Below are 23,483 nucleotides of genomic sequence, written 5' to 3'. Positions count from 1 at the left end.
TTGATATTTTCTTAACATTCGGATCGAATACAATTTTTGCTGCCTTTTTATTCTTGCAGTCAGTGGATCTTTTATTTAGATTGATTCATGAGCAGGGCCTACACAAATGCTGCTTATATTTTCCACAAAACAATATGACTGTAAGCAATGCAGTTATGGTTTTCATGGGTTTTTTGGTGTTTTTCTTTACACTTCAGGTCTATGTTGGTGAGTCATCAGCCAGTTTATGTGTGAAACCTGGTACTCTGTTCATCTTGGAACAGGGCTTTGGCACCCCTCTTCTAGTATCCCGTCTGCTGGAGCTGCAGGGTAGTGCTTATGTCACAAATGCAGATTTGCTTGGTTTTAACACACAGAATTTAGTGGATGAAGACAATGTGTCTCTCCCCTATTTCTTGACATTGTCCTGATTTAAAATGCGTTGCTGTGGTTGAGCAGCTATCATTTTTACAGCACCTCTTGCATTCATATTCATTTCTGTCTTTTGGTGACTTATGTTGACATCATTAATTGTGCTTAAGTCTGTACTTACTGTGCCCAAAACAGTTGGATGTGTGAACTACCAATAAAATAGTGCTCATTAATTGAGGACAGTTACAGTCAAGATCTGTCAGGAGAGCTGGAGACTTAATATATCTCTTCTGTCACTATTTGCTGTGATTTAAGAGTTTAATTTCCAAATATATGTAAAATAGGTCAGTCTTGTCTCGCTTCAGCCTGACTTGTATGAGGTTGGCTTTAAGGAGGTGGGTCAGAATGTGTCAGACCCAGAGCTGTCTGCAAATTGTCTCTCTGATGTAAGGCTGTATGCTACACCAGAGACATCTTCTGTAGGAGAAGGTTAAGATTTTCCTGCCCTGCTTGTCCCTTTATTCCCATGTACTTTTAAACACAGGAGTCAAATGTCATCTTAGTGTGTGTGTTAATCTTTGATATGTTCCTCTAGCTATCATTGCTTTTATAAGCACTCAGATATGCCAGAAGATTGGAATTGTTGCCATTTGTTATTTTACTTCTGTCATTCTCACACTTGGGAGGTTGTGCCTGCAGTCAGATGGTTCAGTGCACTGTGTAGACAGGCAGCGGAAGCTGGCTAGCTGCTTATGGACACAGCCAGTGGTAGGAGAACAGCACTCAAGATCCCAGTTCAGGCCTTGGTAATCAATGTTAGTAATCAATCCCACGTTAATCAATAGTAATCACTACTAGAATAACTGGGATATGGAAGTAATTTTGGTGGGAAGATGCCTTGGTTGTGGTCATGGATCCCAGCACAGCTCATGTGTTTTATGCAGGGACTGGTGATGCCACCCTTGTCATGCTGTGCTGCTCTGTCTCCCTTGTGCTGACAGAGCCATCTGCCTAGAATTTTCCCACTTTTGGGGTGACTCTGCTGATCTATGTTTAGATTAAATTCTCTAAAAGGAGTAGCACCCGATGCTGGATTGGGAAGAGCAGAGCTGGAAGTGGACTTTCCACAGAGCCTGGTAAGTGCCTGTACTTAAATGTGGCTGCAAATCTGCCTGTCCCCTCTTGGCTGTTTTGGGAAGCAGAAGTTTCTGGATTGTGGTTGGCTTGAAAGGGAACATAAGGGCTTCCGGCAGAAGAGAAGGGTGAAAGGAGGAGTGCTGAGGCAATTTGTGGAGTCAACTACTGGCTAAAAGCAGGATGTCAGGACCACATTACTGTATTCAGGCACTCAGGAGGGGGTTATCTACAGTGTGTTTTCTCTTGAGACCCATTCTGATTTTTGTCCAAGAGGCTGACGTTAAATTGGTTTTCAGAGGTTTTATCTATGATTTACTGACTTGGAAAGATAACCTAATTACACTGATGGTATTATGAGAGAGAACAGTTACCATAATAGATCTGTAGGAGTTATATTACAAAACCAGGTAATTTCTTCATTCTTGCTGTCATATTTTGATGTCTAATATTCTTTTGTAGATTAAAAATCTTGTATTCTCTAAATACTGGTTATTCCACCCAGAGTTTACTGTGCAGACTACTGTTTTTATGGGGTGGAAGGGCAGTTAAGAATTTCCCCTTTTAGTTGTTCGGTTAATTAGGATTGCAGAGATAGATACCACAACCCAAATCATCTGTGTGACGTTTTGAGTCCATATGAAGCACTGGTTATTACAATATCCTTGAATATCAAATTGGAGCTAGTTAAAAGCAAAAGAGCCTCATCTCCAAGAACATTTTACAGTTTATTTATCTTCTAATTTTGAAAAGTTATTTTAGCTAATATTATAAGATTGAATCTGTGGTGTTTTTCTGCTTCTTGACAAAAGCTTTGTTCTTAGAAGTCATTGAAATTATGCTGCAGAAAGTGAGGAGGTATGCAGTGGAAGTCTGTTGAAGTTACAGGATTACATGAGGCAGTAGCTGGCTATTTTTATCATCTCCAAATGGCATATTTTGTTGCCAGTTTACCTGTGTGTGTTTTATACTGCCTAACACTAGACATTTTAACATACCTGAAGACTTTCAGGTATTTCCAGGATAAATAATTTATGAATCCCTTGAAAACTCTCATGTGTATTATGTAAAACAAGTACTATATTACTTAATGTTAACCAAAATGCAGTAGTGCTATAAATGGTAGTGTTTGGAGCAAATATACAAGTGTGTAACATGGGGAAAAAAAAAAACAAAAAAACCCACAAATAGCTTAAGTAAACTGGAGATTGATGCAGGTGGTATTCCATCTCCAGAAGTGTCATTAGGGCTGTGTGGTGTACAGGTTCAGACCTAAAGCCTGCTCTCTACCCAAAGGTTAAAAAAAACCTCAAATGGCCAGGAGAGGAGGCACCAACAGATGGTACATCAGGAACTACATGTGCAGGGTATCTTCAGGTTACTGAATAATCATTCTGAAAGAGTGATGAGCCCTGCTGGGAAAATAACTGCTGGTCATTAGTTATTGGCAGTTGCTGTAGCATCCTGTGGCAGTGGAAGGAGGGCTAGCATTTGTCAGGTCAGCTGCCTCAGGTTGAACTGTATACCTTGTGCACTAGGTATCATTAAAGCAGTTAGCAGATTGGATTTCAGGCAGTGCAAGAGGTGCAGGGTGTCCTTATTTTGATTCATGTTGTAATGTGATTTATTACCTGATAATTACAGGTTGTGGCATGACTGTTTCCTGTTCTCTCTGGTAAATTGGGAGCTTTCTAATGGAACTACCTGTGGTAGTCCATCAAAGTGGTTGGATGCCATAGCCTAATTCAATATTACAAGTGGTTTGAATGTTAAATCTTAATGGATCTAAATAAAGGATGTTAAAGTTCACATGAAACAATGTTGTTTGGTTGAAGGTGTTTTGTGCTTCTGAAAAGCAAATACATTGAACTATGTAAATCTTCATAATAAAAGCAACTCTTTTGCTTTCCTTTGTTGCAGATCACCAGAAACTGGAAAGAGAAGCTAGAATCTGTCGCCTCTTGAAGCATCCCAATATTGGTAGGAACATTTAATTGCTTTATACAATAGATGCCAGTTTAGAAAATTGAGGGAAAATGAAAAATAACAAATACAAATAACAGCTCAGAGAAGTCAAATGGAAATATCTCTAGGCAAGACTAGATACTATTCCTTTATATGGTTGTGCTCCTGTCTAATTGTGCTATGGGATGTAATATCCCAGAAGATCATCTAAAGCAGCATGTACTGTTCTCATCTTCTTTGAGCTATTGCTCTGCCATCAGTGAGCTGTCTATGCCAGGTGTTTGGGACTTTTTTGAGCAGTGTGTAGGAGGAGTTATTTGCAGAACTGCTCATGACTTTTTGAGACCTGCAGAAGAATTTCATCTAACAACGTATGTTGCAAATTGAGATACACCAGTGTCAACAGAGTTAGTGTTGTTTTTACTGAGATGCTTATTTTATCCTGGTTTATTTTGTGTTTGAGATTCTGTTCTTCTATAAAAAAGAGAGTTAGATGCAAAAAAAAGTCTCCTCCTTTTATGTCCAGAGCTATATGTTTTCCACTCAAGCTTTCATAGAAAGCTTTCCTTGTTTTAGAGACAGTAGAAACAGAGAAGTATGTGGAGCTTTAGGGAGTTGTATCTGGGTTTTTCAGACACTGAATTATAATGCCAAGGGTATCTCTCATAATATTGCCTGTACCTGAGACTTTTTGGAAGGGTAGGATTTTTCTACCCATCTTCTTTCTCTATCCCCATGCATGTTCTTAAAAGTTGTCAGAAAAAGTAGTAATCTCAGTGAGTGTTTTAAATAAACACATATGCTTGGTAAAGCACTTGGCAACTTTCTTGCTCGTCCTTCTGGTTAGTTTTTCTCCTTTTCATTTTCAACTAACAAATGTTGGTCTTCGTGACATTTTTAGATTAATATAATTGTTTCATGCCTGGGAAAGAAGCAGCTCCTTCCTCTTAATAATAACCATAAATTGAAAACAAATGTACCACAATTCAAAATGAAATGTCCACTCTCTGAAAAAGCTCTCTGATGCAATCTCAAAAGCGTAGTGGTTTCACATGCAAATTTGGCTAAAGAGGAAATGTACTGGTATCTGTGTTATTTTATACCAACCAAGATGTTTGCTTTGTAAAGTAATGCAAGACAAGCGAATGTACAGCTTGTTGAGGGGAGGAGGTGCAGCCCTTCTGCAGTGTGGAAAGCAGTGTTTACACATACGGTGATAGCCTGACTCTAGAATTGTTTACCTGTACCTTGCTGTAACTAGAGTATATTTGTGAGTTTGAGCAAGACAGGGAAGACACATAAAAAAATCATAATAAATTGTTGAAGTGGAAGAGCTGAAGTGCACAAAAGAACTCAGTTGAAACAAATGCCTGAATTAATTTCATGAGATCATGTTTGTTGAGTTGCTTGGACCAATATTAGGATATAGTCCAGGTCCTCTGTGACAGGCCAGCTATTCTATGTAGAGTGCTTGTGTTTGTGAATGTATGACTTGAAATGCAAGCAGGCAGTCACAGTTTTGGTGACAGCCAGGTAGGGATCTGTAAATCAGCACAAATTCCATGCATCGCTGCCTGCACCAAGGTACACAGTTCAGTCAAGGACTGCATACAAATTCCTCTTACCTTGTTTCAGAAAAGATGCTATGTTCTAGATCTGTCTGAGAGATTTTCATGACTTGGCATTTGGCAGCAGGCATTATGTTCTGTCGTCATTCTGTTTCTCCTGTCAGCTGTTCTGCCAGCCCTGTCTGTGTGTCTGACTGAAAACAACCTCATCCAATTAGAGTGGTTACAATAGCTCCTTGTCTGCATAATTGCTTGAGGGATGGCCACTTTGTATCTGCTTTCTGTCTTGGAGAAAGGTCGTAACTGTGCTCTGAAGAAGAGGGACGTGCAAATGCTATATACAGTAATTATTTCAGGCCTCTGAAGTCCTCTATCACATAAGCTGCTGGGCTGAAGTTCATGTTTGCATGCTGAGGTGGGTGTTCAGCCTTCAACGCAGTGGGCACCTACCCTCTCCCTTGCCCTAGGGCTGCAGCCCAGCCCTGGCAGTGGTTTGCTTTCACCCCTTCTCGTGGAGCCATGCCCTCAGCTAGCTAAATGTTGACCCTAAAATCATTCTAAATGCATGCTGTCTGTACCCCAGTGATTTCATATTCTTGTGTTTGTATCACATCTCATTTTAAAATAGTCATCTCTAGTGAGTAAAAATACTGTATCACAGTACAAAGCACTAAGAGTGAAAAAGGAAGTGTACCAGAGTATGGTAGATTGACCATAACAGCAGAGGTTATGCTGTATTTTATATCAAAATCGTCAAGATTAAGCCCTGTAAACAAGTTTTACTTGCACTGCATGTATGACAAAAAGTACGCGTGTTTAAACATATTAGCAAGTCCGTGGATATAAAATGCATATGTTTTCTTCATCTGTATTTTTCCTGAATTTACTGCCTTCGGTTAATTTTTGATAGTCCAGAAAATAAAGGATTTTTTGAAAAGGAAATGATCATGTTAGACACAGAGTGTGTGTAATTTAAGAAAATGAACTAAAAATTGATAAATATTTCTTTCAAATGTGATCTCTATAGAAGAGCAGAGGTCTAGTTTAGTTGGGTAGGCAGTTTCTCAGAGATGATGTCAGTGGTTTTCTTTTTTTTCCTTATTTTCCTCCAGTGTAGTTGTTCTTGATTACTTGTCTTTTGAATTACATCCTTATGGCAGGGCGGGAGATTTCTGAAGTTAGAATTCAGTAATCCTTTCCCTTTCAAGCTTCTTTATTCCTCCGAGGTACCTGGAGTAAATCTCCCTTCTAAAAGTCCAGAGGAGTCAGTTTCAGGGTAACTTTATTTTTAAGGGAATACAGAAATAATAGTACTCCCTTTCAGAGTGTTGTGTAGTCTCTTTGGTTAATTATCTCTCAAGTCTTAAGACTGTACCTTATACTTCAGGGTGGAAAACCCCCTCTTTAGTTACCTTCCTTATACTTTCCCTCCAGTCAGAGTAATGAAGTACAGCTGAGGTGAATCACTGTTTTACATTTCAGCCTGTGACGGAACACATTGTAGTTTTCATATGAGCAAGTTTTTTTTCCTTTAAAGAAATGGAGTTTTAAGAAAATAATGTAAACCACTGCTAGAACCAAAGCTTATTTTCCAATTACCTTTCCAGAGAAAAGCTTTCATAGATCGTGGCTTTTGTATTTCTAAGGTAGGTGCCCAATTAGTACCTAACTAGGAAAATACTTAATATTTAGTTACTTCATCAGGATGAGAAAGAATACAGGACTAAACTTCTTATCGACATACCTATTTTAGCATCCCAACAATACAATTTTTATATCCATTTCATATCTGACTTGATGGTGGTTTTATTTAATGAGTGCCATTATGCAGTTAGGAAATCTTAGGATGACATTTACAAAAGGCTTTAGATTTTAGTCTGTTTTCATATGCACTAAACTTCAGAAGTTACTCTGGTGTTGGCAGTCTTAAAATTGGATGTGTTTTAATGTGCGGTGTTTTTTTAATGTAGAATTTGAACAAAAGATCTGGAAAAGCACAGCAGATTGGGAAACAGAAGACTAAATCAGAATGCTTTCTTTCTGAAGGAAAAAACTGTGACATTTGGAAATTAAGGAGACACATCTGAAAATACTTTCATTGAAGTTCTTGATTTGAGTCTCCCCAGGTAGTCACTGTGAAATGTTAAACACAAAAACCAGGCGAAGCAAACATATTTTCTGCTGCCTTTTTGCAAGTATTTATGATACCAGATTATTATTTCAGGAATCAACATACCTACCAAATGCTCACAAGTAAAATATTCACGTACGTGTCGAGGAAGCATAAATTTAATTTGGCATTTCTACTGAAAGAATGTTTTTCGAAATAGAGTAAGATACCAAGTTCTGAATTCATGTATGAAAACTTAAGCCCCTGATGATGATTCTCACTAGACAAGTGCCCGGAAGGGAAGCTGATTACAGCAAAATCCAGCTATCTGGTACTTCCAAATCCTTCCAAATTGAAGAAATCTGTGCTAATTCATTTTGATACACAGAAGTTGTGTTGTTTGATATGGATACGTGTATTTATGCATAGCTAAGCCTGTAGGAGCATACAGTTATTTTTAAAATGCTTTTTAGATGTGCAAATTTTTTATTTTTTTTTCAACAGATCTTGCCAAGTGCTCTTGATGTCACAGAATCACAGAATGGTTTGAGTTGCAAGTTAAAAATCATCTGGCTCCAACCCCCTTTTAATGAAGTAATTTTAACTAGTGTCAGCTGCCTTCTCTAAGGCATTTGTTCTACTTCAGTATTCTATGATATTTTTTTTTTATTATGGAAAATCAGCATTTATTAAGGAGATTAGGAAGACAGATAACCACAATAAAAATGTAAGATGTTCTCATATGATGGGATTATCTGGGACAGAGTTCTCATTCAATATTTTCATCAATCAATGTAAAGAAAAAAGAATCAAAGTGTTACCATTTTATTCATTTTTTTTAATTGAAGAAATTCATTATTTCTTCTCTATCTAGCTATGTAGTCAAAATGCCTAATGAATGCTGTAGGAAAAATGCTTAAAAGGAAAGCATGTTAGAAATAGTATTTCCTGTTCTCCTTTTTCAAATATCCATTTCCCAATGAAAAAATGTATATAAGAAAGTTTGCTTAAAAAATACAGGACTCCCTCATCCTTTTCACCTGCAATTATTCCTTAGCAATACTCACTGCTTATGTTGTGATTTCTGCCTCTCCTCACCTTATTTCATCTTACCAAAGTAATAGTAGTAGAAAGTGAGTTCTGCAGAATTTTGTGTGAGAATTATGCAGAATCCATTAGTGGAGCTGTGAGGCCTTTGGCAATATTGGTGTTTTCTCTTTTTCCAGCATTTTTGAGTAATCTGGACAGCTTCTTCTGTTATAATGTGGTAGGAAATCTCTAGGCAAGCATAGCTCCACTTCCTGCACTAGCAGAGCTCCAACAGCTTGTGCTGGCCTTTGTACATTAGTACAAAGGGGAGAACTGGCTGCCCTGGCTTTGGAGAAGTCTGAGGTTCTGAATGACTTCTTTGCCTTGGTCATCACTGGCAAAGGCTCTGACCACACCACCGAAGTCTTTGAAGGCAGATGCAGGGACTGTGGGAATGAAGACCTTGGGCTCACTGTAGGAGAGGATCTGGTTCGAGACCATCTTAAAAATCTGAACATCCGTGGGTCCTGATGAAATCCATCCGTGGGTCCTGAAGGAGCTGGCAAATGAAGTTGTGAAGCCGCTGGCCATCATATTTGAAAAATCATGGCAGTCAGGTGAAGTTCCCAACGACTGGAAAAAGGGAAATATAACCCCATTTTCAAGAAGGGGAAAATGGATGACCCAGGGAACTGTAGACCAGTCAGTCTCACCTCTGTGCCTGGCAAAATCTTGGAGCAGATTCTCCTGGAAGGCATGCTAAGGCACATGAAAAACAACAAGGTGCTTGGTGACAGCCAGCATGGCTTCACTAAGGGAAAATCCTGCCTGACCAATTTGGTGGCCTTCTATGATGGGGCTACAGAACTGATGGACGGGGTAGAGCAGTTGACATCATCTACCTGGACTTGTGTAAAGCGTTCGACCCTGTCCCACACAACATCCTTGTCTCTAAATTGGAGAGACATCAATTTGATGGATGGACCACTTGGTGAATAAAGAAATGGCTGGATGGCCGCACGCAAAGAGTTGTGGTCAATGGCTCAATGTCCAGCTGGAGACCAGTAGCAGGTGGTGTCCCTCAGGGATCGGTGTTGGGACCGGTCGTGTTTAACATCTTCGTCGCTGACATGGACAGTAGGATTGAGTGCGCCCTCAGCAAGTTTGCCAATGACACCAAGCTGTGTGGTTCGGTTGATACCCTGGAGGGAAGGAATGCCATCCAGAGGGACCTCGACACGCTTGTGAGGTGGGCTGATGTGCCAACCTTATGAAGTTTAACCATGCCAAGTGCAAGGTCCTGCACCTGGGTTGGAGCAGTCCCAGGGACAGCCACAGGTTGGACAAAGAAGAGATTCAGAGCAGCCCTGCAGAGAAGGACTTGGGGGTGTTGGTTGATGAGAAAATGAATATGAGCAGACAGTGTGCGCTCACAGCCCAGAAAGCCAACGGTATCCTGGGCTGCATCAAAAGGACCGTGACCAGCAAGTCGAAGGAGGTGATCCTGCCCCTCTACTCTGCTCTTGTGAGACCTCACCTGGAGTATTGTGTGCAGTTCTGGTGTCCTCAGCATAAAAAGGACGTGGAACTGTTGGAACAAGTCCAGAGGAGGGCTACGAGGATGATCAGGGGACTGGAGCACCTCCCATATGAAGGCAGACTGAGAAAGTTGGGGCTGTTCAGCCTGGAAAAGAGAAGGCTGCGTGGAGACCTCATAGCAGCCTTCCAGTATCTGAAGGGGGCCTCTAAGGATGCTGGGGAGGCACTCTTCATTAGGGGCTGTAGTGACAGGGCACGGGGTAACAGGTTCAAACTTAAACAGGGGAAGTTTGGATTGGATATAAGGAAGAAGTTCTTTACTGTGAGGGTGATGAGGCACTGGAATGGGTTGCCCAGGGAAGTTGTGAATGCTCCATCTCTGGAGTGTTCAAGGCCAGATTGGACAGAGCCTTGGGTGACATGGTTTAGTGTGAGGTGTCCCTGCCCATGGCAGGGGGGGTTGGAACTAGATGATCTTAAGGTCCTTTCCAACTCTAACTATTCTATGATTCTATGAAGATGCACTAGAGCAAACAAGCGCTAGTAACATATGTACAACTATCTCAAATCCACTGTGAACATCAGTCCCATTGAGCAGAGGGGACTGCTTCAAGAGCATGCCAGAGAAAGCCTGCATTAAACTGCCACCTCCCGGCCCTGGAAAACACATGTTCCTAAACACAATTTGCCTTTGTGAATGCTCCATCCCTGGCAGTGTTCAAGGCCAGGTTGGACAGAGCCCTGAGTGACGTGGTTTAGTGTGAGTTGTCTCTTTCCATGGCAGGGGGGTTGGAACTAGATGATCTTAAGGTCCTTTCCAACCCTTACTATTCTATGATTCTATGATTAGTCTGATTGTCAGCATTGCTATGTTTTTCAGGTGCTTATCATTCTTATCATCTCATCTTAGATGACTATAACAACATTAGTGTGTATAGGTTTTCTTTTTTACTTATTATATTTTACTAACATAATAGAGTTTAAAATGAAAGGTGAAAATGAAGGTTAAGCCTTAGTGTTTGGAGATCCTAGTGCTTTTCCTTTGTGAGGTTAAACACCCAACTGTATTAAAAGCTTACATCCTTTGCTGAACAAATACCCACAAAAGATTTGTCATCTTGTGTAACTATTACTTTTACAGCTGTTTTGTATACTTAGGTTTACAATTTTTTAATTTAGAAATTTCGAAGGCAAATTTGTAGGGAAAATAATCATCTCATCACCAAGAGATCCACCGTCATTGTCCCATTTTCTGTACTTCTGTTGGTAAACTTGGATTTCTCACTCTTCTTTCAACATTAGGTAAGTTGTCTTTTAGCATTCTGATTTCTAGTCTAAGAATCTATATATTTTTGATGGTGTAATGCTGTTGTATCATCTTATTACTTTTGATGGTGATTTAGAGTCTGCTTTGGTAATTTTGATTTATGTGATCCCAATAGATGATAAAATCTACATTAGCCTGATGGTGTAGTTGTGACCCAGTCTGAAAAACTGCTGATTCAAACCTGGTAAAAATGTGGAGGGTTGCCAGGTTGAGCTTGTTCTTGCAGAGGTTTTGCTAAGTTTGGGTAGTGTTTTTCTAAATCAGAATTACACTATCTCTCTGTAGCTACTGGAAGGGCTTCTGCTGTTTTTACATTGACACTTGTCAAAAGCTGTACACAGCAAAATGGTATGTGCAGCGTAGGAAAATCAGGTAAACCAGAATGTTCTGGTTTTCACATGGCAGTGCTAACATGTCTGGCTTCATTACAGCACACGCTTCCCTGCCTGCTGCTACCTCCTCCCTTTGCTTTAAAATGGTTTATAAGATATGCCAAGCAGACAGGATCCATTACCCAGCTACATCAGGTTCAAGTCTGACTGTGATCAATCTTCATCCCTTCCCAAAAGGCCACAGTAGATTTTACTGACATATGGCAGCCCTTCAGGTGATAAATGAAGTCCTTTTGGCGACAGGACAGGTTGTCCCTGAACGGCTTTCTAAGTCAGGATACTTAGAGGTAAAGTAGGACTCCCAAGCAGAAACGGTGTCATGTCAGCTATAATAGGCTTGAACCAGTTGCATGTGGATCTGCTTGTGTGGCCTCAGTGAGCTGAAGCTGTGGCATTGCCAACTACCATGAGCTGCCATGCTTTGGAAGGCAGAGAAGTCTTTCGTCCATGAAAAACTGTAGCTGGACCAGCATATGGGAGTATGGAGCAGCATCTTACCAAGGAAGGGTGGCTTTGCAGCAGGTCAGGAGGCAGGCTAGATGCAGGATGGTCTGGGACACCAGAAAACAGGACAGATCACTAAACTGATTTCATAAATGTATTGGTTTCTGTTTGCAGTCTGCTCTGGTTTCTGTACTTTGAGCTGGGAATTTCTCTTAAATTGCTGCGGAAATTGATGTCACCCAGACTTGGCACGGCTCCTCATCAAACTCTTCATGTTTGCTTATTCAGGAGCATAGCCCTTTCCCTGAAGGAGAGGAGGACAAGGCTGCATTTTGGGGTTTTCTCATCTCTCCCCACAAAACATGAGCATAGAAGTTGTTAAATCCTTCATGTGGGGGGGGAAATAATAAATTCCATACTGTCTTGTCCTTTTTGGACAGAGGATAATTACAGATATGTGGGTTTTCCTTGTCCTTCATGTTTTATATTCACCAAGTTTGTGCATGGGATATCACATAAATTTACAAAAATCTAAATCTAAATTCTGAATTGCATTTTACTTACTGTGGCAAAGTTGGGAGTAGCTCGGCCGGCATTAGTTAAGTTGCTGTATAAACCAGACATGGAATAAAAATCAGGCCTGTTCAGGTTTAGTGGATTTAGTTCTTTAACATAATATTTTTTCAGAGCTTAATGTCAGGTTTCACACTTTACATGAAAAACGTATTAATACAGACTTAAAAGGTAATAGTACCATTCTTTCCTGATGCAGTAGAAATCAAACTAATCCTTAACTATATAAGTTTATGATCAATAAACATGGTCTTCAGGAATATATTATCTATGCATATACATATATAGAGCTTATGTATATATATATATATTTAAAATATTCATGCACTTTACCCCAGAGGAACAGGAAATCTGTGGGACTGATCCATGTAGAGGATCTCACTTCCTTTAAGTAGTTTTATTGCTTAGATGATCTGATGATTTCAACAATTTTAAATCTCATCCATTCTGTTGAATTAATTAGATTTGTAATTTGCATGATGAATGAGGTGAACCATAGTCCTTGAGAGAATTAAAACTTCAAGAAACCAAATAAACCAGTGATATAACATGATTTCATACTTAATGTTAGAGCCAGTTTAGTGAGTATTATGAAATAATAGATTCAGGGTTTAAACTCAGCTGTGGGTACAGCATGCAGCTGAACAGTGAAGTGCAACAACAGAATACAGAAGCTATTTTTGTAGTAGCTATTTGTGAAATTAAATGTACTGTAACAAGACTGAACCAGGCAAGAATACACATGAAGGGCATCATGGGTTTTGCTGTAACTGGCTTTTCTGCAGTCTTTCTCATTCTCAGCAGTTGTTGTTACTATATGCATTTGATTTCTTTTAACTGGTGAAGTTGTGAGTGGCTGGTTGATGTTTAGATGAAAAGACTGAAATTTTTCACTTCCAATGTTGTAAAGATTTGGTGGGGTAGAGCTTTATGTAGAGCTGTTGGTGGCCTTAATAGTGACCTATCAATAAAACCACAGTAGTTGAAAGACTGCAAGTTGTTTAGTGAGAACCAGTGTGTCAGTAATTTTCAATGTGTGACATAGGAAACGTCAGATAATGCTGTCTTTTGGAATGTGAAAGCACAGAAGTGTGAAGGCAGCTTTATTAGGTGTAAAGACTTTTTTGTTTCAGTTACAGCATAATCCCTTTATTCTGGTAAGAGTGGCATTGAATCTTTAGGCTTTCCTCTTCTGGGTTACTGTGTTACTGCCTTTTAGTAGAGATGATACTGCCCTTTGCCACACTTGGTTAATTCTCTTTGCTTTCAACGGAGGACAGGATTATTCTAGCTCAAGTGAAACACTGCTGGTTGTAATATCCCCAATAACTGTAGCAACACCCATAATATACCAAGGAAATGAGGTTTCACTCAGGTTTGACACAAATTTTGTAATTTTTTGCCTCAGAAACTGTATGCATAATTTCCACAGAAATTGGAAATGAAAAAGCACGAATCAAGTATGAACCAGACTTTGAAGGTTTTTCCTTGTGTGCTTATGGCTAGGTTTATATACGTTTTCTTTTTCTTAAATGCTTGAATATTCTTTTCATAGTGTATCCAAATTCTTCTAAACATTTTATCTTTCCATAAAGTCACTGGTGCTTGTGTAGCCAGTCGTTTTAAATATAAAACAGAGTAATCCACAGAAATGGGAAGTGGAATTCTCTTGAGGAACCTGCTGTTGGGGGTGAGTACTAGGGTGACTGCCACACTTCCTATTTGTATTTTGATCTCTTGTTCTGTTTTCCTTTCTATATATACTTTCTGGAAAGAAGAGTTTCATAACTGCATTGCTAGATGAAAATGAATTGCTGTCTTTTTACACATGCAGGATGAATCTTTGAGACTTTTTTTAATTTGTTTGACAGCTTTGTTTATTATGAATCTACAACCACATGTTATGCATATGGATAGACATCATGACTCACAGCTAAACCACAAATATGTAATTTTCCTCTGGACCCTTTCCTCCAAAACCATAGATCTGTACTACTTCAGCTAAAGTAAGCTTGCTCTTTCAGTAAAGCTAGCACAGACATTTTTAAAGGGATTTTGTAGGTTTTATTCACTTTGCTGTGTACAGATAACATTGTTGACAGTTTAGTTCTGCACTGGTTCTTGGATCAGTACCCAAATGCTGGAAAAAAACATTGTGAACCTCTTGGGGAAAGGGGAGATGGGACAGGACACCAAACCCAAACTGAAAAAAGGTTGCAGTATATTTGATATGGGTGTCCCTGTTTGAATGGCATTAGTGCAGCTCCTGTATGGGTGGCAAAATTGTTGTCGGGTGGTTTCCATTATAAACCTAGTTCCAGCCTTTACATTTGTGGCTGTGGACTAAACCCACTCTGTGGGATACTTTTATCTTGGCCTGTTTTCCTTCCCAAGAGAAAATAGAGCATTGTCATTCAGGAAGCAAGTTTACCAAGCACCCTAAATCTGTTCATTTGGAGTATTTGGAATCCTGCCTCCTAAGCAAGGAGGGAGGCTGGGGGCAGGAATCAGCACACACCTGCTTCTGTAAGAGCTCTCTCCAAGGAGTAAATATTTGGCTTCATGAATCACCTCAGAGCTGACTCCCATCCTTACCCCTCCTCTCTGCTGTCTTGACTTCAGCTTCCTCTGATGTGCAGAAAAGGATAAACTCGGTGGTGGGGACAGAGAGAAGGAAAGGAGAATGGGTGGCATGACTGGTGGGCAGGAAGAAACACTTGAGTGAGGGTGTGGGGGAAAGGTAGGGATCAGAGCAGGCAGCAGTAAGAGACAAATTGAAGGTCTCCTGACATTGGACCATGGATCATGTTTTGATGTATAAATTGGGAGTGGCACTTTGGGAGCATGCTGTGGAGCTTAGAAAAGTCTACAAACCCAGAAAGCTCATTAGGAGAGATGATTCTCAAGGATACTCCCATCTGCACAGATACAGAATCATAGAATCATAGAATAGTTAGGGTTGGAAAGGACCTTAAGATCATCGAGTTCCAACCCCCCCCTGCCATGGGCAGGGACACCTCACGCTAAACCATATCACCCAAGGCCTCGTCCAACCTGGTCTTGAACACTGCCAGGGATGGAGCATTCACAAGCTCCCTGGGCAACCCATTCCAGTGCCTCACCACCCTAACAGGAAAGAATTTCCTCCTTATATCCAATCTAAACCTCCCCTGTTTAAGTTTTAACCCATTACCCCTTGTCCTATCACTACAGTCCCTAATGAAGAGTCCGTCTCCAGCATCCCTATAGTCCCCCTTCAGATACTGGAAGGCTGCTATGAGGTCTCCACACAGCCTCCACACAGGGCCTGTTGTGCTAAGTTTGTACAATCTCCAGGGAAGCAGGTTGCACAGCCACCTGGGACCCTGCTCCAGTGTGTCCATCTTCCTGTCAACATAAATGAATTAATAAATAAATGGATGTGTATTTTTGCCTAGCTGGGATTTTCCATACTCCAGCAAGTGTCTGTTGTCTCTTATCTTGCCATCTGCACCCTACAGAAGACTGTCCCTGTCATCTCAACAGCCTCCCTGCTGGCAGCTTTTGGCAGGAGGGAAACGTGTTCCAGCCTTCCCATTTTACAGCCACCTGTAGCCTCTTGGGCATTGTGATGGCTGTCTACTGGAGAGAACCTGAGAGAAAGGATAGCTAGCAACAAATTAAGCTGTCCTAGTAAGTAGTTAGGCTGGGCTATAATAAATAGTTAGTATCACTGGTTACTTCAGGTGCACAAAATAGAATGTAATTCAGGGTATGGTCTGGTTTTGTGCTCATAATTTTAGATCTGAGCATTGCACTAGTCTGCTTTTAGGATGCTTCCCTGGGCAATATGCTGCAGAAGAAAATAGGGCAAAGAGCCAGGAGTTTGCAATGGTTTGTTCTCTAAAATCTTTTCTGCTGATCAGCAAGCTGGATACTGGAAGGAAAAGTGGGTGTTCATGAATACAACCACATCTCTGTTAGAGTGGTTTTGTTCATTTCTTCAAAATACATCCACTTGCATGTTTAAATATTGTGACATAAATTCTTAGTGAAAGTGTAATTTAACTGAAAGCTGTAAGCAGGGCCTGGTGCTTTGGAATATAGTGTTTAATTGGTTGCAAGGTGTGCATTTGGAAGTATGTTTTATAGACTGAGCTTGTCATCATCTCATATGCAGAAATCCCTTTTCCTCTTGCTTTTTGCATTTCATATGCATCTTCTGCATTTCTACCAATTCAGTAAGAGATTTTATAAAATCTCTAACGTTATATATTGAGAACATGGAAAATCTGATTTATTACTAAAAATGTAAAATTTCACATGGTAGATAATGAACAAAACACAGTGAAACTGTACCACTGTGACACCAGGAAGCTGGCTGAACATCAGTCCATGTCTCATCTTTCAATAGCAACATAAACCCAGGGTGTGTTTTATGTCTATGCGAATGCACATTATGAGAAGTGGCAGTATAAATTACCCCCAGCTCATGTTCTGGAGATGTTAGGAAAGAGGAAAATATGTAATACAGCTTCTTTCCTTGGTCAGATTCTGATAACTGTGGTGATCTAATGGTGACTGCCAGCTGCCTGCTAGAGACTGCTGGCCAGTACACATCACAAACATCACCACATGCTTCTAGATTTTGAAAAACTTCTTTTCTACCTTTGTGTTTCCCTAAGAGGAGTTCTCTTCTAAACTACTTAGCACAACAAAATGATTTTTCAATAGCTGCAGTCTCTCCTCATCAGGACTTAGGGTTGCTGGCTTAGCCTGGTGTGTCCATAGCTCTGCTGGGGTGTTGGCCTTCACTGCATGGCTTGTGCCAGTCTGACCAATCTTCCCCTTGTGCTCGAGGGTGGGAGGACAGAATAGCAGGTTGACAGTCATCCCTGTAACTGTCCAGTCTTGTAGCATTTCAGGTGTCCTTTAGGGTTTTCCTTGCTCCTTCAAATGTTTGCCTTTAAAAAATCATTAACTTTTTATCACAATGTGAAGCTGTTCTGTTGCTTCACTCCTGAAAGCATGTGTTAAAGCTATGGCAATACCAAAGGGTGCTACCTGGGCTGGTCTTGTGGCTTTTCATGTGCTGCACTCTAGCACAGAGGGAATGTTGTTACCCTGCAAATACCACTAACCTCCATCACTGGTAATGGATTATACCTTGTAATTGCTCAGTTCAGTCTGTTTTTTACAGGTTTCTGCACTGAAGACTCTTTCACTCCTGCAGAATTGTGGATGCAGGATTCTTTCTGGTTGATAGCAGTTTAATGACACCTCTCTCTTCCCAGTCACCTTCCAAATTTGGAAGTTCTTTTTTTAGTGGCTTCACCAGAGTGTTAGTATTCTCATGGACTGCTTGTGGAAATGTGCTTCTAATTTTAGTTTGTCCTCTAGATGTCTGTCTCATTTAAATGCATCCAACTTCTCATTATGGCAATGCTGGGCCAAGCATGGCACTCTGCTCCTGGTATTTGTATATTGGAGATGTTCTGGTATTGTAATAAAATCCACAGCTTCTGTTCTTGTTCTGCATAGCAGCAAATAGCACTCGTGTATCAGCAATTGTATCATCCAAATAATGCTTTTTAATTGATATACTTGTTGTGCATTTATGTGCCAGGTGTCCTTGAGAGTTACTTCATTGTATTCCGTCCATGTAAACTTAATCTAATATTGGTGGTGTTAACACTAGCATGGTGTTAAATTTGGCTGTGCAGTCTTGCTGCGTTGATGATCTAAAGCCATAATTGCAGCTGAATGGTTTGGAGCTCTCTTCTGTAGGATACGTATTTTGGGAGTTAGGGGATGTGCTAAATAAGAGGAATAGGGGATGTGCTAAATAAGAGGAATATTCCAAGAGATGTTTCAACTGCATCTAATAGTCTGCTTTTGTGACTAGAGACTGGCTTCCAGCTCTCTATTGCAGTTTCTCTTACATCCAAGTTTATGTGGGTTTTCACTGAACTAATTACAATCTTACAAATGGTTCCATGGGACAGGACAAACTCTCTAATTTGCATTTATTGTGAGACTGTGATTAAAAGACAATGGCATTTTCTCATCATAAACCTCAAGTTTGTCATCTATTAAGTTAATATGCATTCTCTGCTTTTTGTAAAACAAACCCTTTCTTTCAGTCATGTGGTATCACCATTCACTTGTAAACTTGCCTCTTATGAAAATGTTAGTAATTTATAGTTGTCTTCAGTTAAAGGTAACATGACTTACTATGATAGCTGGTTGATAGACGGGGAAGCCACATTCACTCAGAAAATAATACAGATGGTTTTGAACCCAGCCCAGTGGATAGAGATGGAGTGGATTACTGTGGGAACACCCTGTCTTGGTACAGTACTTGCAATGTCTCAGTTTTGTACTCTTTTAAGTCACTGATATACTGCTTATGTTGTCTTGATTAATTATAGAAGCATATGGTTATCTAGGTTACAGCAAATTTTAGTTCCCTACATTTGATGGTGTATGCATGTCAGCAGCATCATACACACAGGTAGAAATGAAACCAATTACATAAACTTAATGTTTTTTTTCCTTTTTTTCAGACTTGTAGTGGCTATTAGAAACAGACTTTGTACCTTCACAACCTGTGGCTTAGTGCAAAGATGTTTAGGCTTGCTTTCTGGTTTGCTCTTGTCAAAGAGCAGCTTAAATGTTGATACAATTAAACTAATAGAGATGTACACAGCAGCTTGCTTAAAGTCAGTTTGGATATCTCTACACCATGTTCCCATCTGCACTAAAGGCATGCCCTAGGAAGCATGCTCTTAGTACAAGTGGAAGTATTTATCTGCAATTGTTGTGTGCTAACTCATGTCCTTCTAGGAGAAGAGGAAGAAGCAGCAGAAATCCTGCAAAGTCAATAATATTTGGCAACATCTTGAACTCTGCAGTGTAAGGCTAGAAAGCCTCCCTTTCTGTGCTGCTGGCTCTGTGGGAAGCTCTACCTTGGCTCCTTGGTCAGAGGAGGCAAGCATTTCCACCTACAGTAGCCTGTTGCTGTTCTGTGCACTAGCACAGCACAGTGCTCAGTTAAAACGGGATAAATGAATGGTATAGTTTTAGTTTGATATTTAGCAAGGATGCATGAGCCTGTTTGCTCCCTGACTACACATGCTCAGGGAGTTTTCACTGTAGAGTGACCAGTATATTGTCATGATAAACTAATCAGGTCCTAATAAGCCCCATGAAATTGCTCTTTTCACAATAGTTATGGCTTCCTCAGGAAACAAATAGAAAAACCTATGAGGAAATAATAGATTCATTTCCCAAAATATCAAATATGAAAACACATGTTTCCTTTTACCTTGATTCACTTGGATTATTTTAATTCACATTTTGTGAATGAAAAGGTCATCTTATAGAAATGTTCAGACAGGCTTCATCATCTATAAAGTATAGACACATATAACAATGTGGTGAAGCAATCCACAGAACTGAAAGATTAGCCAAGTAGGTGTAAACTGCAAGAAAATACATGTAGCAAGATATACTAACAGTTGCAAAACATGGGAAGTTTGAGGTGGTCCATTTTGTGTTAGGTCCTTTGATCCCGTGAGAGGTGCAGGGGTGGCGGTACTGGGTCAGATCTAAAGCTGGTCTATCTGGTGTCTGATAGTAGCTGTGGAGGCATGGGAAAGGCTGTGGAGATGCACATACTGATAATTCCCCTGACTACTTCCACGGTTTCCAGTATTGGCAGTTCAGGAGCTTCCGAAGGAAACAAAAGTGTGTATGTATTTTAGCAGCAGTGTGGGTCTCTTCTATGAAGATGACTTTATTGTCCTAGAACACTTTTGCTGGAGCAGGTCCATGGCCTACAAATGCTGCCATAGCTTCAGAATACAGCATTTTCATGGAATCATAGAATGATTAGGGTTGGAAAGGACCTTAAAATCATCTAGTTCCAGCCCCCCTGCCATGGGCAGGGATGCCTCACACTAGACCATGTTGCCAAGCCTCTGTCCAACCTGGCCTTGAACAACTTTGCAAGATGGCACAGCACATGTAATATATTTGTCAGACTGAAGGTCTGGTTCTTCAACTCTGCTGCATTTCCACAGTGTTACGAAGTAGAGGTAATATAATGCTATAATAATAAAGTCAAGGTAATATAATGATAATGAAAGATAATCATGGGGAGAATAGCTTCATGCTCTAGTTATCTCCGGCTGCCAGAATGACCTGTTTGAAAACACTGAAAGACCAAAAAACAATGGCTGTGCATGTAAATACATTTATACCTGCTCTAGGTGGCAGCGCGGTTGGACTAGGTGATTTACAAAGGTCCCTTTCAACCATATCGATTCTGTGATTTTCAGTATTGCCCTTGGTTAAATTATTAGTTCAGATTAATTACAAATATTCTTTGTTAGGATAGTTATTTAGGAGTGGTCACTCAGTTCAGATTGCATGCAAGAATTGGATTATTGCTCAGTTACTAAAAAAAGAAATCACCATCTGACATTAGTATCAGTAAAGATCATCTTTTATCTCTTCTTACTCCTATGAACTATCACAGTTTTAATCAACTTTCGAATGAAAATTGTTTATTAAGTTACCTTGAATACACAGTCATCTGCTTTGGTTTTACTTGATGGTCTTTACTTCGATAAACTAATAAATAAGCTTCTAAACATGAAAAAATTAAAAAAAAAAAAAGCTAAAAGTTTTAGGAAATTTACCTGTAGTAATTGCTGCTATCTAGTGAAAGAATTTGGCCTGGGTTTTCTGAAAGTGATTGTTACTGGAAGTCCCTTAGGTACAGTGCTAATTGCTTTGAAAACATTACTGACCATGCTTGATACATGCCTTGCTCCTTTAGGAGAGGTTCTGGTAGAATACGTGACATTTCATTTATTTTCTGTGGTACTTTTTGAGTTGTGACATAGGATTATGTCCCTGCCCATGGCAGAGGGTTTGGAACTACATGATCTTAAGGTCCTTTCCAACCCAAACTATTCCATGATTCTATTCTATGATTCCAGTTTTCTGCTTACTTTTTTATTGAAAATAGTTGGAGTGTTTTTGTAAGCTGATGCCTTTAAATACCTTGGGGCCTCCTCCTGGTGAAAAGGGAGCATTTAAAAATAAACATACTGGTCTGAGTGGGCATTATAGAAATTATTTAGTTTCCTGTGTCTATTAATGTGTTTTGAGAGAGGAAAGATGAGAAGGGAGGCGGCGTCCTGCCCAATGATTTCAACCCCCAAACATGCAATTTTGCGGACATGCAGGTCCTACATATTATTTCTATAGATTTGTTTCAATGTTGGCCAGCACTGTAGGTATTAAAAGGGACATAGCCTAATTTTGACAACTGGGTGATTCTGTCTGAGGTTTTCTTTTCTTGTGATGCATCCAGAGTCTAAATGAAAGCTTTCTTCCACCACATTTGCAGTTGGTAAAAGTATCTGTCAAAACCATACAAAAGTGTATCCTTCCAGGAGGGACTGAGAGACTCTTTTGCTTCTCTAAGTAGGGTGTTAGACTATGTGCACTGAGGAGATTTCATTCAGTTTTCATTTGATCTGTTTTATTACTTCAGTTTCTTGAATTGCTAAAATTCTGTATGTCACTTCATAATGAATCTTGGCAGTCAGTGAGTTGCCCAAACACTGTGGCAATCACTGGTCTGTAAAAAAGACTGTGAGGGTGATGTGGTGCTGGTACAGGTTGCCCAGAGAACCTGTGGCTGCTCCATCCCTGGCAGTATTTAAGGTCAAGTTAGACAGAGCCTTGAATGATGTGATCTAATGTGAGGCATCCGTGCCCATGGCTGGGGGTTGGAACTAGGATCTTAAGGTCCTTTCCAGCCCAAACCATTCTAGGATTCTAAGACTTGTTTTAACAGGAGAACTAGGCCCTTCTTTTAGAAAAATTAAGTAACTTACTTTTCTTTCGTGCATGTATGCTGCATGGTTTTCTGAACCTGATAAATTAATTAATGTAATACCTCTTGTTATAGCTTATAGAATCATAGAATAGTTAGGGTTGGAAAGGACCTTAAGATCATCGAGTTCCAACCCCCTGCCATGGGCAGGGACACCTTACGCTAAATCATATCACCCAAGGCCTCATCCAACCTGGTCTTGAACACTGCCAAAGATGGAGCATTCACAACCTCCCTGGGCAACCTATTCCAGTGCCTCACCACCCTAACAGGAAAGAATTTCCTCCTTATATCCAATCTAAACCTCCCCTGTTTAAGTTTTAACCCATTACCCCTTGTCCTGTCACTACAGTCTCTAATGAAGAGTCCCTCTCCAGCATCCCTATAGGCCCCCTTCAGATACTGGAAGGCTGCTATGAGGTCTCCACACAGCCTTCTCTTCTCCAGGCTGAACAGCCCTGACTTTTTCAGCCTGTCTTCATACAGGAGGTGCTCCAGTCCCCTGATCATCCTCGTAGCCCTTCTCTGGACTTGTTCCAACAGTTCCATGTCCTTTTTATTTTGAGGACACCAGAACTGCACACAATACTCCAGGTGAGGTCTCACAAGAGCAGAGTAGAGGGACAGGATCACCTCCTTTGACCTGCTGGTCACGCTCCTTTTGATGCAGCCCAGGATACCGTTGGCTTTCTGGGCTGTGAGCTCACAATGCCAGCCCATGTTCATTTTCTCATCAACCAACACCCCCAAGTCCTTCTCTGCAGGGCTGCTCTGAATCTCTTCTTTGCCCAACCTGTAGCTGTGCCTAGGACTGCTCCGACCCAGGTGCAGGACCTTGCACTTGGCATGGTTAAACTTCATGAGGTTGGTATCAGCCCACCTCACAAGCGTCTTGAGGTCCCTCTGGATGGCATTCCTTCCCTCCAGGGTATCAACCGAACCACACAGCTTGGTGTCATTGGCAAACTTGCTGAGGGCGCACTCAATCCCACTGTCCATGTCAGCGACGAAGATATTGAACAAGACCGGTCCCAACACTGATCCCTGAGGGACACCACTCGTTACTGGTCTCCAGTTGGACATTGAGCCATTGACCACAACTCTTTGCGTGCGGCTATCCAGCCAGTTCTTTATCCACCAAGTGGTCCATCTATCAAAT

At 40.5% G+C, this 23,483-nt stretch overlaps 1 protein-coding gene across 19 annotated transcripts in view; it reads left to right on the top strand.

Moving 5' to 3' along the window:
* Positions 1 to 23,483, top strand: part of CAMK2D (calcium/calmodulin dependent protein kinase II delta) — a 157,332-nt gene that overhangs the window by 58,346 nt on the left and 75,503 nt on the right. For all 19 annotated transcript variants that reach the window (XM_062620892.1, XM_062620888.1, XM_062620907.1 and 16 more), the window contains exon 3: positions 3,406 to 3,465. In XM_062620892.1, coding sequence (XP_062476876.1) covers positions 3,406 to 3,465 — 60 coding nt within the window. The remainder of the gene's footprint in view (positions 1 to 3,405; positions 3,466 to 23,483) is intronic.

This window comes from Pezoporus occidentalis, unplaced genomic scaffold (assembly GCF_034315485.1).
Source record: "Pezoporus occidentalis ecotype Australia unplaced genomic scaffold, CSIRO_AGI_Poc_V1 ctg224, whole genome shotgun sequence".
In the NCBI taxonomy this organism is placed as follows: domain Eukaryota; kingdom Metazoa; phylum Chordata; class Aves; order Psittaciformes; family Psittacidae; genus Pezoporus; species Pezoporus occidentalis.
The sequence above is the reverse complement of the archived record's forward strand: the minus strand, read 5'-3'. Positions and strand labels throughout refer to the sequence as shown.